The 16,556-nt window shown below is 41.2% G+C and overlaps 1 protein-coding gene across 7 annotated transcripts in view; it reads left to right on the forward strand.

Moving 5' to 3' along the window:
• The window catches only part of LOC310764230 (rho GTPase-activating protein 39-like), a 101,596-nt gene extending 86,313 nt beyond the window's left edge, over positions 1–15,283 (forward strand). For 4 of the 7 annotated variants that reach the window (XM_083617678.1, XM_083617682.1, XM_083617680.1 and 1 more), the window contains 7 exons: positions 1,442–1,994; positions 3,265–3,354; positions 5,979–6,052; positions 7,775–7,974; positions 9,557–9,648; positions 10,629–10,798; positions 11,705–15,283. In XM_083617678.1, the coding sequence (XP_083473804.1) occupies positions 1,442–1,994; positions 3,265–3,354; positions 5,979–6,052; positions 7,775–7,974; positions 9,557–9,648; positions 10,629–10,798; positions 11,705–11,899 (1,374 nt within the window). In that variant the 3' untranslated portion in view covers positions 11,900–15,283. The remainder of the gene's footprint in view (positions 1–1,441; positions 1,995–3,264; positions 3,355–5,978; positions 6,053–7,774; positions 7,975–9,556; positions 9,649–10,628; positions 10,799–11,704) is intronic. The other 3 variants (XM_083617679.1, XM_083617684.1, XM_083617683.1) reach the window with 1 other exon arrangement.
• Positions 15,284–16,556: the final 1,273 nt, after the last annotated feature.

Genomic DNA, 16,556 nt, shown 5'->3' on the forward strand with positions numbered 1-16,556 from the left:
AGCATGCCCTTCACTGCAGACCAGTCAACTGACACTTCACTTCTGGAAGACATTATACTCTTCCTAGCTACCTCCAAAGTCTGAACTGGAGCTTCCTCCCCTCCATTTTCCCTCTAGCTGTTGTCACCACGCAAACAAGCTGTGAAGACACCTCCCTGCTTTTCCACAAGCCCATTTCAGCTCTTTGTAGAGGCTACTTTGCAACTGTCATGCTTTATAACACATAAGATATTTAGTTGGTGCTTTTTAACAAGCTCTATGAATTAAAACAATTCAACGCAGGGTAGTTTAAAAAACAAAATAAATTAAAGCTATGGTATTTTGTCCTTCTACAGCAATGCTTTGAAATGTTAAATGCTCTGAGCTAAAAAACAAATAAAAAAATCCAAAATTTGAAAATGAAAAGAAAAAAGTTCATGGTGTTAATAATTTTTAGAATGAGCTGACAGTATTGAAAAATTCTACTTCTGGAGGACTCCTTATGGGTTTCCCCTACAGCCTAATGCACTGAGGCAACAACTAAGAGAATCCAGCATGACAAACCTGTCACTAGCACAAGGGACAGCTGTCCTCCTTGTGACAACACCAGGACCCATCCCTGAGGCTGTTGTTCATCTGTGAGCACCCAGATCTCCCCAGCTGTTCTTTTGTGACAGAGAACAGAGATCATTGCACCTCATGAGGAACAAAATTACCAGTAATAGGGCTGCATGTTTCCCCCTGCCTTCTTACAGAGACAAATATGTAAGGAAGATGTTGTTCAATGAAAACTGGAGCTTCTGTAGTAACAGTAACAACAATAACTATTATTACTGCATTTATTTGTTGCTTACTACAAAAATGTGTCAAAGCAAAGTACAATTCTATAAAAGCATGCGTACACAACATTTAAAATGCACCAGGAAAGATAAATGAACATGAATTGAGTAAAGGTGCTCATTCTGCAATAACATAAATAGGAAGAATCCTATTCAACCCCACTAAAAGAGTATCATACCCTATGACCCCAATTAAGAGCCAAATGCCTGAGTATAAACATCTTTGCCTAGCATCTAAACATTGATAAGGATGGCCTAAGATGCGTATCTCTGAAGAGAGCGTTCCATTATTAGGGAGCCACCATTGAAAAGGCCTGTTCTTATTTTGCCACTTCCCTCTGAGGGGACATACGAAGAAAGGCCTCATATTACAAAAGCAGGAACTGAGTTAGAAGGGTGTGAAGGGGTGGGTTTGAGTTGAAGTTTCAGACATTGAAACAAGGAGATAGTGGAAGGCGAGGGAGAGGGGGAGAGAGAGAGAGAGCTTCTCAAGCTGTCAGTAGACACTGGGACTTGTAGAAAGACTCTTTTGGAAGTGACTATAGTTAGCTGTTCAGCTCAGGGAAATATGAGTAGCTCAGCTTTTTTAAAAAAAACTATTTTCTTTCTGTTCTTCATTGCAGCCTGGAACAATAAGGTCTGATTCCCAGCAAGAAAATAATGACCAGCCTGGCACCAACATGGGGTATCAGTTTCCCTTCCACACCATACGAAAGCCTATCTCTCAAAGCAGCATGGCCGACTGGGCCTCGAAAAACCTAAATATGCACACTCAGGGCATCTTCCGCCGAAGGCTCTCCATTGCCAACATGCTCTCCTGGAACGGTGGCTCCATCAAAAAGCCAATGCTCATCACCAGCAACCACACCATTAAAAAGGAAGCTTGTGAAATATTTAAACTGGTGCAAATCTACATGGGTGACCGCCAGGCTCGGATGGACAGGGATCATGTGGCTTTGATCACCGTTGCCAAGTGCTGGAGCATTCAAGGTTTACGGGATGAGTTGTACATACAACTGATTAGACAAACAACAGACAATATGTGCTACCGAAGCCTGGCATGGGGCTGGGAACTCATGGCCATCAGTCTGGCCTTTTTCTCCCCATCACCCAAGTTCCAGTCTTATCTAGAAGGCTATATCTATCGTCATCTCAACCAGGTCAATGATGAAAATAGTAAGTGCCTTATCTAATAAGGGTGAACTACATTGCAGCACAATAGCAAATAAAATTAAGTAAAGATCCTGTTCAGCGGGAGTAGGCAACCTTTTCATTTCCAGATTTAGGGAAAAGGAAGTTTTAGATTTATTATCTATAGACACTATCTATGTAATTTTTAATATATTTTATTCTTACTGTAAAATATTAGGTACTGTAAGTGAAAAGTAATAACAAAGCTCAGTACATTCTGATAGTAAAGGAGCTCAAAAGAATGCAGCAGGATTAAAAGCAACAGCTATTTCTTTGCTAGAAAGTGAAATAGAGCTGGTGTTACAACAAAAAGTTTACCTGACTTTTTCCACAATAATACATTTTTTATTAGTTTTCCAATGAACCCCAATAATAGCCAAATTATAACAATAACAATTACAAAGCAGATTTCTCTCTCCACTCCAGTCTTGGAAAACAACTAAGAAGAAAAACATTTCTGCTATTTTAAGGTGTTGATCTGCTCCCATTGAGTTTGTTCCTTTGAGTGAAAATATCTAGCCTCTTTTGGGGGGGCAGCAATTTGGAATGTTCCTTTAGAACTTGGTGATAAGCTATTATAAGAATTCTAAGGGAAGGCTGACATAATTAAGTAGATGGAAAAAACAGTGACATAAATAATTGCATCAGATGTATCACATTTTTTTTAGATCACAGCTGGCAAGCTCACTCAGAGTAAATGGCCAAATGTCTTTCATGTTGCTCTGTTTGTCAAGATATACATTTGGGGAGTTAGGTTAACCTGGTTCAAAAACGTTTGCTCTATATCATGTTAAATGCTTTAGAAAGTGAAGAGAAAGCATTCAGTGCAATGGTTTTATTCCAAGTACACTATTCTGAAGGTTGCTGAAAGAAAATAATTGGTTAGGAGACTTCATTAGTAAGAAATGAGACCTTTTTTTGTCCCTGGCATCAGATATAACCCCTTCAACAGCCATAATCCTGAAAAGTTTCTGTCCATGAATGGTAAACATTCCAGCTTATTTTTAATCAAATTAATAAACTGAAAAAGAATTTTTTAGAATCTGAACTTCCTTCTTCTTACATTGTTAAACTGATCTGGATGTTTGTAATGAAAACTGATCTTGACATGTAATGAAAAGGAGATGGATAGAGCTGATTTTGTGATGTGTGAATTCAGTAAATACGGGCCCCTCTTCTGCCATGGCTGAGTAAAACGGCAGTGAGCATTTAATGTTTTTGCCATCACTCAATCAACGATGCTTTGGATTTTCAGTTACCCAGCGCATTAAGGAGCTTCTGGATATGAAAAACAAAAAGAACTCAAAATCCAGGAAAAAGAGGAAGCAAAATACAGAGGATGAAGGTAAAAATAACTGAATTATGAGGAGGGCTAATAATAGAGGAGACACAACTACACATGTCTGTGTTTGTGTGTCATTGACCTCAGATATAGTTGTACGGGCTTTATTGTAGAAAGATAAGACCCAGGAGTTGTACAAGCATCAACATTTTGGGAATGGAGGAAATTGCAAAATGGCTACTGATAAAAATTTGTATGCAACACTTGATAGAGCAGTATTTAATGATTAACAGCACATCTTAACCACACTTAAAGTCCAATTGATTTCAGTAGAACCTGTTTCCAAATAAAGATGTGTTGCCGTCTTACTTTCACAGAGCAAACTGGATCCCTCCATTCAGATGGGATTAGTTATTATTTGACTTTCAACTGCAGGGTTTATGAGAAACCTTTATTTAGCTATGTTTGTACCCTACATTTATGGTAGATGGGTGGGCTTCCTTCCTTTCTCTTCTAGTCTGAGAACTTTGATAGCAAAAGTCCTGAGATGGATTCATTGGATTCAGTGTAGACAGGCAGCACTGCATTCCCATCTTACCTAGCAGCTAAAGAGTTCCTTTTCAATTTAGAGAGGGCTGGATAAGCCTCCTGTCTGAAATTAGGACAATACTGAGGTAGATGGAGCAATGGTGCCCTCCCTATGAGTTAGCTTCCTGTGTTCTGTGTTCCTTTGGTTTCAGAGACATGTTGCCTCTGATCCTCAAGGTAGCACACAACCATCATGACTAGTCATTGGCAGCCTTATCATCCATGAATTTGTTTAATCTTCTTTTAAGGTGATGGCCATCACCACATCTTGTGATAGGGAACTCCATAGATTACCTATGCACTGTGTGAATAAGTACTTCTGTTTGTTTTGAATGTTCAGCTTCACTTAATGTTCATGGCTACTAGTTATAAGAGAGGAAGAAATACCCTATTCACTTTCCTCACACCATGCAGTTTTATATCTCTCTATGTGTCCCCACTTCCCTTACATGTCTTTTCTCTAAATTAAAAAGTCCTCAACTAAACTAAAACATTTCTCTTTATAGGAGAGTTACATTATCTGAAACTGTGCATTTGATTCCTTCTTATGTTGAACTACTTTTGTCATTTTATTGCTTCCAAATTACTCAATTTGGAGAGGTCCTTTTGGAGCTCTTCACAATTCATTTATGTTTTTCCAATCCCAAATAATTCAGTGTTGACCTTCAGTGATTTGCTTTAATATTGCCCAGGGTACCTCATTTTGGCTAGTTTAGGATGACCCTGTTTCTGGAAGCACAGGGCAGTAAGAAGACCTCTCACACATGGAGCTGCTTACCTGCTCCAGAATTGTACTGGTGCTCCCTCAGCACTCATCCACAAAGCACTATGTCAGCCCAAGCTCAAGTCTCACTGAAATTAATTGGACTTGATCTGGCAAAGTAATTTAGGGGTCTGGAGCTTTGATTTCCATCAAGGATTAATAATGCACTAGGAGATGCTCCTCAATATATGTGATGGCAGAACCCGGCTGGTTCCATTATCTGAAGCCAGAAGATGCCCAGAGTAATTTGTCCATTCACCGTGCCCTTTTCTGTATTCCCAGAAGAGCATTCTTCGTCACCTGGACCCCAGACTTGTCAGAAAACATGATTAAGTGAGGGCATTTCAGGAAAGAGAATGTATCTGTACTTTGTTACGTTCAGGACTGCAGCACTGGAGGGCTTTTGTGTGCCATTTTGAATAGCAGCAGGAGGCAGGATAATCATCCAAAGAAATTAGAGGGTTGCCATTTCCAGCTTTATGTGCCTATATGAGACTGTGAAGAATGTATGCAAAAGTGAAATGGCACATCTATATTATCTCATGTTATAAGGCGGAACTGCACATGCAGTTTGTAAGACCTGTTCAACTCATTTCTCACAGACACCTCAGCCTAGCAGCTCCCTCTGAGTGCTTTTCCAGACACTGGCCAAATGACATTTTATACTAAAGTCTGTCAGAAACGAATATTAGTCCTACAAAGTGCGGGAGAAAGTGATCTGTTCATTGCTTTGTTTTTGTTTTAAGCAGGGGAAGTCTAAGCACTAGTGCTGGAGAAAAAGCACATACAGTTTAGTACAGTATTATGTGTGTTTTTGATGGGTAAAGGTTCACAAAATGTAGAACATTGCTATGGGGGAAATATTGCCTTTCTGATGTTCATCAGAACTTTTCTCCCTTCTAGAATACTGTATGTGTTTTCCTGCACTGGAAAAAAATCCCTCTTTTAAAAAATAAAAATTCACAAAATGCCATGGACTTTAAGGAGTTCTATCACTTGACCCCAATTCAATTACATTTCTCACAGCACTCCAAACTGCAATGGATGTGATAGTTGGAGGGGAAGATTATTTTGAGTGCCAGGCTAATGAAATAACCCTGCGGCAGAAGTGCTATCTTGAGAAAGGATATCTAGATCTGCCACAACAAGTGCACATTTATTGCACAGTAAAACAGTAATAAGGCCTTTATAGCACTTATTTTATCACTTGCTCAGAAGGATAAGCTTGAGGGTCAGTTAGGGAGAATACAAACATTTGTGCTCTGGGGCCATTTTCTCCTCTGAAGTTCTCCACAACTATTCTAAAACTCCCATTTTATTTATTTCCATTTGTTAGGTCTGCCTATCAGCACTTATGCCAGATACTGCTACCGGAAGCTGCAAAAAGTTGCAGTCACTGGAGGCAAAAAGGTGAGTCAGTGTCATATTCTCATCTAGTAGTTTAAGTGAACTGTTCTCTTGCCCCTTTGGCATTATTTTGATGGTGATCAGAAGCATAGATTGGAAAGCTGCAGACATTAATGGAAAAGTCAGGGGTAGATGTGGGAATGATATGCCTGAAATCTTCTACTTTTCCTTTTTTAAGACAGAAAAATTCAGTGGAAAGACAAAATAACAATAAATCTTCATTTTCATAGGTCTTGAATATTCATACAACAAATGGGTGGGAAGATGCCCTGGTAATCAGAATTAAGATAGGGGGCCTTGGAATTGTACTTATAAAACGCATGTTGCAGGATTGGATGAGCAAGGTCACATATAATAAAACACTTATGTGAGTTCTGGAAATCTCCTTATTTTTTCCAAAGTGAAGAATGAATTTCTAGCACTCACGGTTTTTGAGATCAATTTCATTACGATGCAGACATTTTCAGCATATTTATCATTACTGGAAAAATGGCGTACTCTTGCTTGGCATAGATGTGATCATCTGACTAAGTCATGTGCGCACCTTGAGGCTGAATTCTTCCTGTTACGCATGACATCAAAGTACCATAGAGGAATTATACAAGTTCTTGTCTGGATTGGAAATGTTCCATTACCTTACGTTTGCAAAAACGATGAAGAAATAGCTAATATGAGTGCACACTCCACTAACTTATCAGCAGCAATTGAAGGCCAGAATTACATTTACAGAGGAATAATACTAGGATGACAGCTCCATGGACACACAGTTTTTCTGCTATGACCATTTAAAAATGTGTATCATTTTAGAAGTTCTTTTCTTGGGAAAGCGCATTAGTTCAGTGGCAGAGCATATACTTTACATGGAGACACTCCCAATCTTATCTCTGCTGGCATCTCTAGGTAGGGTTGAGAAAGACTCCTGTCTGAAGCTATGGAGAACTGCTGCCAACTCAGTGTAGAAATAATGAGCTCAGTGGATCAATGGTCTGATTTCGTGTAAGGCAGCTTCCAGTGTGTGACACAGTCATCATATTGAGTCTCTATGCCCCTACTGCAGCTTTTTTCCCCAGTGGAGAAGTGGATAGGCTGGTTAGCATATCACACTAAGCCAAGGGAGAGCAACATGGTACCCTCCAGATGTTGCTGGACTACAGCTTCCATTGCTCATGCTTGCTAGAGCTGATGGGCATCGGAATCCAAAATCTGGAGGACACTACATAAACTACTGTATTTTTCGCTCTATAAGATGCACCAGAACATAAGACGCACCTAGTTTTTGGAGAAGGAAAACAAGAAAAAAAATATTCTGAATCTCAGAAGCCAGAACAACAAGAGGGATCGCTGCGCATCGAAAGCAGCGATCCCTCTTGCTGTTCTGGCTTCTGGGATAGCTGCGCAACCTGCATTCGCTCCATAAGACGCACACACATTTCCCCTTACTTTTTAGGAGGGAAAAAGTGAGTCTTATAGAGCAAAAAATACGGTACCTGTGGCTTAATTGTGAATATGCATCCTCCCCCCCCCTCCGCCCCATGGGTGCTGCATACAGCACAAACAGGCCACAGCTAACATGTTCATCCACACAGGTTCTGACATAGATAATTTTTTAAAAAAATTCAGAGCAAATACAAAATGCTTTCCTAGGATGCATGTGATTGTTCCTTATGCAAATCTGTTCATCGTTGTTTTTCATCCTTTCTTTTCCTTTTCCTTTTTTGCTTATAGGGTCTCCGGAAGCCTACGATTGAAGAGATAATACATGCCAAGAATGCTATTGTAACACCTTCGCTGTTTGGCAGTTCTCTGGAGGAAATCATGTTACGGCAGCAGGACATGTATCCTGATAACAAGCTACCTTGGGTACAAACACAGCTGTCTCAGCAAGTTTTGGAACTGGGGGGAGAACAGACTGAGGGAATATTCAGGTGAGGTTGGCTGACCGGAGCTACATAAAGGATTGATTACTGTATAGCTGACTGGATAGTTGGAGATGCATGGCATTTCTGCTCTTGCCCTAGTGGAACTGCATCCTCTCAAGCCTCATTTTTACAGTTTTAGGAGAGGAAGCAGCTTTCAAACCACAGCAAAAGATTTATGAGGTCTCCAGGGACTCGTGCCACCTTCTGAGTTGCTTCCAAACAAATAGGCTTATGCTAGTACATATGAACTCGCTCCTAAAACCTGAGGCTAAAATCTCTAATCTACCCATCTGCATATTTTGGATTGGGGGTGGGGAGAGAACTGTGGTACATGTGCATCAGCTGTGCATGTTTTCTGTGATTTAATCTCCTCCTTTCCTAGAATATCACCGTGTTTGTGAAGGCCATTTAGCCATTGCTAACTTTGTCAGAGTTAGCTAGGGTGGAAAGAGGAATTGCCACGGTTCACCCCCCCCCCCGACACAGTATAGATACTACCTAATCTAGGGCCTTGAGAGTGGGGAATTTACTTTGTTTTTGCACTTTGTTCTGAAAATCAAGGACAAGGAATTGCATCTGGAAACAAAAATAAAAATATTTATAGAATGAAGAAGCCACTACAAAAAAACTGGACAGGCCCTGTAGACCACAAGTTGAAAAGTTATAAAGAAACTTCTCTTGCATAACATGGGGAAGGGGCTACATTTTTAGCTGCTTAGCTTGTTTAAACCATTTAGAGCCAGAGCTTGATTTATGGCAGTCCTGACATCTGCATCATAGTTGAAGGAAGGAAGTTTCATTGTGGTAGTTTGTATCCCCATACTAGGGCTGCTGCTGATAAAGGCATTTTTAGAAATATAACATGCCCCCAACATGTCTACCATACCAATAAGGCCATTGTTTTGGCAAAAACTGTTTAAAAATGAATCCTCTATATTAATTAAATACTCATTCTCAGAACGTGACTCTTCATTTAGCCACAGCCACCATGCTCAAGAGGGAGGAATTAGTAGATTAATGAGACCTCCCCAAATATTGCGGCTTGGTCTATTTGTTTGTTTATAGCATTTTAAAATCACATTCTTCTGCCATAAAAGGCTCCCAGAACAGTTTACAAATGTTGATGATAATGATGCCTTGAGGCTTAGTCTAAAAGTTTGTAAAAGTCATGACCTGAAAGGAAAAGAGTTTGAGAGATAAGGGGGTAAAAGCAAACTCTGGCACTATTTCTTAGTTAATAGAGTTCTTGTAATGACCAGCTGGAATCGAAAGACTCAAGGAGAAGAAGAGCCAAGGTTTCTGGTCCTTAAGCAGAGCAGGTAGAGACGCCTGTAGGAGTACCCCTCTCCCTACCCCCAACCCCCCCCCCGCCCATTTAAGGGGAAATATCAAACAGATGCACTCTAAACTGCAATATTTTGGTTTGTGTCCTACTTGTTTAACACTAACTATGGCATTCTTGTCAAACAACTCTGTACATGGCTTTCTGAATATGTAGTCTCATCTGTTCCTCTGGTTCCTGGATCTGTGGGATTTGCTTCCTCTGTTCAGTTGGTCTTTACTGATGAATCTCTGTGTCTGCTTTCAGAATTCCTGGTGACATTGATGAAGTCAATGCACTCAAGCTACAGGTTGATCAGTGGAAAATTCCTAACAACGTTGGTGATCCCAATATACCAGGTATGGATAAACAACGTAGCTGCTGTATTCTCGCCCAGATTTGTTTGTTTGTTTCTTGATTAGTTTATGAAAAGGTCTCACAACAACTTACAGATTAAAAGTACAATCACACCATAAAACGGTCCCACCATCCCGACCTCTGCAGAACAACAGCACACACACCCCGCCCCCACATTTGCCAACTGTTGCAAGAAAAAATATTACTCAATCATCTGGGAGAACATTCCAACCAGCAGGAGGAAGGCTGCACTGCTGAAAAGGCCTGTTTTCTTTTTGTCATCCTGTCCCCCGTCACAGCCTCACCTTTAATACATTACTTTTGTGGGGAGGTGCTCAAATCCTTCAATTCCGTGGAAAGTAGACCCAGATTGACAATATAACTGTTTTCATTCATGAGAGAATGGGAATCAGATAAATAGCAGGAACTTACTTTTATTTAGAAACCTTCAAAACAGGAGATCTTTGATTTGGGACCTTTTCCTAACCCAAGAAACTCATTCCCTCCCCACCCACCCTCATTCCATACCCACTTCCTTCTTTAAGTGCCAGATCCCAACTGCTCCATTTCCAGCATTCTGCCCTCCAGTAGATTCCCTCTTGCCTTAACATTTCAGTCACGCTCCAAATCACAGTACACTGAGATAGATCCATCTTGTGTTCTTATGTTTCTTCCCTCCTATCTAAACCAAAGCTTTTAGTACCTACTTCTGAAGCCACAGGCCATTGCTACCCTAGCCCCTTTAGGATTTGTGTCCTGTGATTTCAAAGGTCTGAAACCATAAATCTCAATGAACTGGGTGATGCTATCTTTCCTCTGGGGAAGAACAGAGTCTTGTTTAGCATAAGATGGAGGAGCAGGGGTGTTGTGCCCTTATTCAATTAAACATCTGCTTCAGGACAGATGTCTCTGACCCAGATACCTTATTTGTTAAGCTGTTGTTGTTGAAAGTGCCTGGTTTTTTTCCTTCTTGCCCTTGCAGCTTCTTTGCTGAAGCTGTGGTACCGGGAGCTGGAGGAGCCTGTCATCCCACAGCAATTCTACAAGGAGTGTATCAGCAACTATGAGAACCCTGATGCTGCTGTAGCAGTAGTGGAACTCCTGCCTGAGCTCAACAAATTGGTTTTGTGTTACCTCATCCACTTCTTACAGGTATGTAGGGAACTGCATTTCTGAGACTAGGAATCATTCTGAAGCAGCAGACAGGCCACAGGCATTCTGAAGCAGCATACGGTAGTTGCACCCTGGAACGTCTTGCTTTACTCTGCATTGCAAATATTCTGGATTATATCGAGTTGATATACTTCCACTGATGGAAGGCTCTTTAATCCAGCACAGCCTTCCATCAGTGGAACAGGGATTAAGAACCTCTTAAAGTACCGTATTTTTCGCTCTATAAGACGCACCAGACCACAAGACGCACCTAGTTTTTGGAGGAGGAAAACAAGAAAAAAAATAGGAAGGATCGCTACACTGTGAAAGCAGCAATCCCTCTTGCTGTTCTGGCTTTTGGGATAGCTGTGCAGCCTGCATTCACTCCATAAGACGCACACACATTTCCCCTTACTTTTTAGGAGGGAAAAAGTGAGTCTTATAGAGCAAAAAATACGGTATTTCCTATCCACATGTTGCCACCTCCCATGCTGTTCTAAAGGGCTTGCCAACTCCCCAGAGCAGATTTGAGGTGGGGTGGGGGCTGCCGAACAAAAGGGTAGTAGCCGATGAATGTTTCTATCTCTGCTCCACTGACAAAAGGCATTGCTAAATCAAAGAACCTTCCACTAGGGAAAGAATGACAATTGAATAAAACCCTCTGAAGATTCAATCTTCATTTCTTCTAATGTGTATCAGAGGCAGTCTTGGCTGCAGGTCTTAGGACCCGCAATAATAATATCATTAGATCTCCTATATGAAAGTCTTTCTTAAAGTTGACAGCGTATCAACACTAGCAGGAGTAAGTGAGTCTTTGTGGGACAACTAAATCTTTTGGGCTATTTCCAGAATTTTACATCTATGTATCTTTGAGTTTATTTGAGCTGCACCTTCTTTATTTCACAGATTTTTGCTCAGCCAACCAATGTGGGCAAAACCAAGATGGACGTAAACAACTTGGCCATGGTGATGGCCCCAAATTGTCTGCGATGCCAATCTGATGATCCCAGAGTTATCTTTGAAAACACTCGCAAAGAGATGTCCTTCTTGCGCATGCTAATTGTGCACTTGGACACCAGCTTTATCAAAGGAGTGGTGTGAAGGGTTGGCTTCAGGCAACACCATGTGAAGGGAGCAAGGATCTCTTGCCAGTATTACCTTCTATGAGCCATGGATCTTCCCCTCTGCAGGCTCCAGGTTCCTCGGGTTGCTTCTGTTGCTTTGACAGCTGTTTCCTCGCCCCAGCAACACCGCTAATGTCTCCAAGGAAACCCTATAATAATGAAGTCATCATACTAGAAAGGGTTTTGAGGCATCAGGGAGCCAACTCTCAGACCATGCTGTGAGGGCACTCCTAAGAACCTGCAGCAGTTGATTCCTAGGAAGTCAATATGCCAGAGGCAGCAGCCAGTGCATTGTCAAAGCACAAAAGTTGGAACCGCTTTGCATTACACTGGGAATCCACTGCACATTCAAAGTGGAATGTTTATTGGGAACCAACTGCTCTCAGATACTGGGATTTTGCTTCTACCACCTGAAGATTGGAAACTTCGCTAATCAAGCTTCACCCCCAGAAGGAAAAGGGTTGTTGTCTCAGGCTACTATAGCACATATCCTGCCTTGGAGCAAACCTGCTGCAGCCAGTACTGCCATTCAAATTGCTGGCTGCATCCTTCTCCAACTCTTCTACCTGTCTTTGCTACCTTAAAACACACCACTCTTACCAAAGGTTCAGTTTGGCAGCACTGGATGAGCTGTGGCTTCCGATCCAGGTTGACTCTCCTCATGCCTGGAGTACTTTTACTACTCAATTCATATTAGAAGGACCAAGTGGAAGGCATTGTTGGAAACCAAGGTCAAGCTATTTAACAGCAACCTTTTCCCACATTGAAAAGCAGTCATGGGCTGGAGTTTGGGAGACTGCCTGTTGCTTTCTTCTCCTGCTGTATAGTACCTTAGAAAGAGGCTGATTAAATTTCAAGCTTTTTTTTTTAGCTCAAATATACTTTTTCATTGTTTGGGTTAGATGTCTCAAATGGCAATGATCCTTGTCCCCTTGAGTTTAAGCTAGGTCACAGCAATGTAAATAGCTTACAGATTGTTTCTCCAGAACGGAACTTTCTCTATATGTTAAAAACTGCAGTCAATTATGACTCCTGCTGCCTTTCTCCTCCTTACTTCAACATAGACTAAAATCGGGTATCAAGTTGTTGTGAAGATGTTATGAGCAAACATGATCAGCATGAAGGCTTTTACTGAGCTCAAGATATGCCACTCAGGCTTACAAAGCCAAACTAGACATAACACGAGAACTCCTTGATCAGATCTCCTGATATCTATTTCTTTGGTTAAAAGAAGCTGTAGGGAGGCTGCACTGGTTTGGAGCTGAACCCTTCATGTCCATTGCACTTTCCAGACTTACATTGCCCTTCCAAAGCTGCTGTTAGCTGAGAAGCATGATCCAGTGCGGTAGGAAAATCAGTATCCATATAATACCTGTCTCTTCCCTCATCTCTGAACTTTAAGTTGGGCAAATAGTGAGAGGAGTAAAGAGTTAAGTCCCCACCAGTGACTGCTTTTTAAATGAAAGAAAAAGACATTGGCAGATCTGATCATGGATTTCCTTCATCCATATTAGTTAGGACCTCAGTCAGTACTTCTGGTTTGAAAAACACAGGTTGTGGTCTTAAGGTAGAAGAGAGCAATTATGCTAAGCAAGAAGAGCAGTTTAATGCCATAACACTCTGAACTTCATTTCACCCTTTCACAGAAAGTTGGATTTTTCTCACCGAGGCTGAAGTCTTCTGACCACTTTGCCCCTCCACTAGTCAGGGAGTCCTTGCTGATTAAGGGGAAGGGGTAGGAGTAGGACTGCTGCCTCAGTACTTCCACACCTTTCTCTTGCCACTTTGCTGACACATACCTGAAACAGGAGCCTTCCATGTCCTTGCCTCTCCGTCATTTTGGAAATGGGTGTCGCTCCTTCAGAAAGCCCTTGAACAGACTTGCAGGCTTGGGTTCCTTGGGAAGAGGCCAGTTGATGGAAATGACAAGGACAGAATCTTGGAAAATTGAGTCAGGTTGTATATTCTTTTACAGTCAGTGCTTTGAGCCTTTCCTGTGCCAGTGTGATGAGTCTTCGGACCGAATTAGTACTTCTCAGATAGTGGTTGATGTGATCTTCATGGATAGAGGAATGCACATTATCCTTTGATCTCCAGACACTGTGACTCTTACTAGATTATTCCATCTCATTATGTGGAACCAAAGTATGCTACTGTTTCCCTATTTGAGCCAGTTCTGCTGTAAAAGATCCTTTAGCTTGGTTTATTTGGTAATGCCAAAGTTCCCATTCACCTTTATAGTGTGCCTTTTTCTAGCTATCTTTTGAGAGTTAGCTACTTTTCAATTAAATTACCAAGAAATTTGGGGATTTCTGATTTCTTGTATCGGAACAGAGCCATTCTCTGGGACCCAAACAACATGTTATGTGGACATGCACATCTCACTAGTAACGTGAGGAATAGGTGATGCAATTTGCATTCATGTTTCCCTACTTTACATAAGGCAGGTGGCTACAGAAGCTGCATTGCAGCATGTCACGTCTTTTCCGCCCCTTAGGTTGCCAGGGAGACACATGTGGGTGATATCCACACAGCTGCCCGTAACATGTTGTTTGAGCTGAATCCAGAATTCAGGCAATCACTGTGACATGTGCAGAATGCTCCTTGCTATCTCTTACTGAGCTGCACTTGATGAAGTAAATTAGCCTGAGTCTTCCGAGGAGCTGGGTGCTATTCAAAAAGGCTCCTTTTTCAGAATTTGGCCAGTGCTGTTCACTTTTTGTGCCAGGTTGTTAGAACTGGAATCCTACAAACACTTATTTGGGAGCGAGTCCCATCAAACTCAAACTTATTCCCAAGTAAATATGTTGGATTAGAAAATCTCCTACTTTTGACACTTCCCAAACTTGCCTGAAACAGAGTACCTACCTTGGGCCTGCTTCTATTAAAAATCTTGATATAAAGTTATTTTCTCTGTTTCACACAGAGCTCATATCCATGCAGCATACTAAGGACTTGACTCTGTTTGTGGCCATACCATAGAGCAACTATATTTTACACAAATAATTCTTTTGAAAAATGGGAAGTGTTCACCAATTTTTAGTATGCCATACACCCCCGCTCCTTTAAAAAAGGCTTTTAAAAATTGTTTCGGGATGTTCTCTGGGTGCACAGGTTTTCCAGATTTAAACACTGCAGCCAACTACAGAGTGGGTAATGATTAAAATTCGCCCTGGCACTTATAGACAGAAGCATAGACAGGCCGTTATATTAATGCTTTCCCCCCTCAAGGGCTGTAAAATAGGCTAAAAATTACACTGGATATTGTTTTCTTTTTGCCAACATGTTTGTAAATGTGAATCAGCAAAACATACTGTCCCTTACTGTTGTTAAAGAATAATTAAACATCTGTGGTTCATCATTGTTTTCTATGTGTTTTTAAACACTGATTTAGATTTAGACAAACTGTGCCTTGACTAAGGGCATGAATTTAAACTACCTTTCATAGTATCTGCTTTTTTCCCATCTTTTCTCCTGGCTGAATAGTGACTATAACTTATTTACATTGTTAATGGCAGACAGTCTTTTAAAAAATCAGCCTACTTTTGAGTTCTTTGTGGTGGTGTCTCTTTTGTGGTTTTGGGTCATAGCAGAGTACTCATTTTACTAGAACCTCAGGTACCACCTCTTCCCATATGAACCGATATGGGCCATCATCTGAGGCCCTTCTTTGTATGCCCCCTCTATAGGAGGTCTGGAAGGTAACAACGCAAGAATGGGCCTTTTCAGTGGTTGCTCCCTGTTTATGGAATGCTCTCCCCACCGAGGATCACCTGGTAGCATCATTCTATATTTTTTGATGCCAAGCAAAATATTTCCTCTTTAACCAGGCCTCTAGCTTCTTAACTATCTGTGGCCTTTTAGAGTGGATGTTTTTAATATATTTTTGTTTCTCAGTTTTAATGTATGTATTGAGGGGGAGTTGTTTGATTATAAGCCACTTTGAGTTGCCTTGGGCAATAAAGAAGAAGAAGAGAAGAAGAGTTTGGATTTGATATCCCGCTTTATCACTACCCGAAGGAGTCTCAAAGCGGCTAACATTCTCCTTTCCCTTCCTCCCCCACAACAAACACTCTGTGAGGTGAGTGAGGCTGAGAGACTTCAGAGGAGTGTGACTGGCCCAAGGTCACCCAGCAGCTGCATGTGGAGGAGTGGAGACGCGAACCCGGTTCCCCAGATTATGAGACTACTGCTCTTAACCACTACACTACACTGGTGATGTGATGATGATGATGATGATAATTGATAATAATAAATGTTAAGCACATGCAAAGCAAACAGTTCATACTATATAGGTTTGTATAAAAATTGGTCCTCACCCTCCACAGATCGTTTTCCAGGTTACACTACCCGGGAATGCATATTAGCTCCTAATCTTAGTGCTAATGCAAATAACAGCAAGGTTATATCAGTCAAAAGGTTTATACTGTACATTGCAGGTCAATATTTGTGAACTCTGCAGCTTGAAGTTTTCTGGTTAGGAATATCTAGAGGAGTGTATGAAAACAGGCTTTATCCCCCCTCCAATTCCGTTAGCTGACTTTTTACCAGCCATTCCTGCTTGCAATTTGTTGTTTGTCTTCTAACAGTAGTGATTTCAGCTCATTGGCTTAGTCCAGAGAAGTGAAATAATA

Source organism: Podarcis filfolensis (genome assembly GCF_964270895.1).
Source record: "Podarcis filfolensis genome assembly, chromosome: 6".
Taxonomy (NCBI): Eukaryota; Metazoa; Chordata; class Lepidosauria; order Squamata; family Lacertidae; genus Podarcis; species Podarcis filfolensis.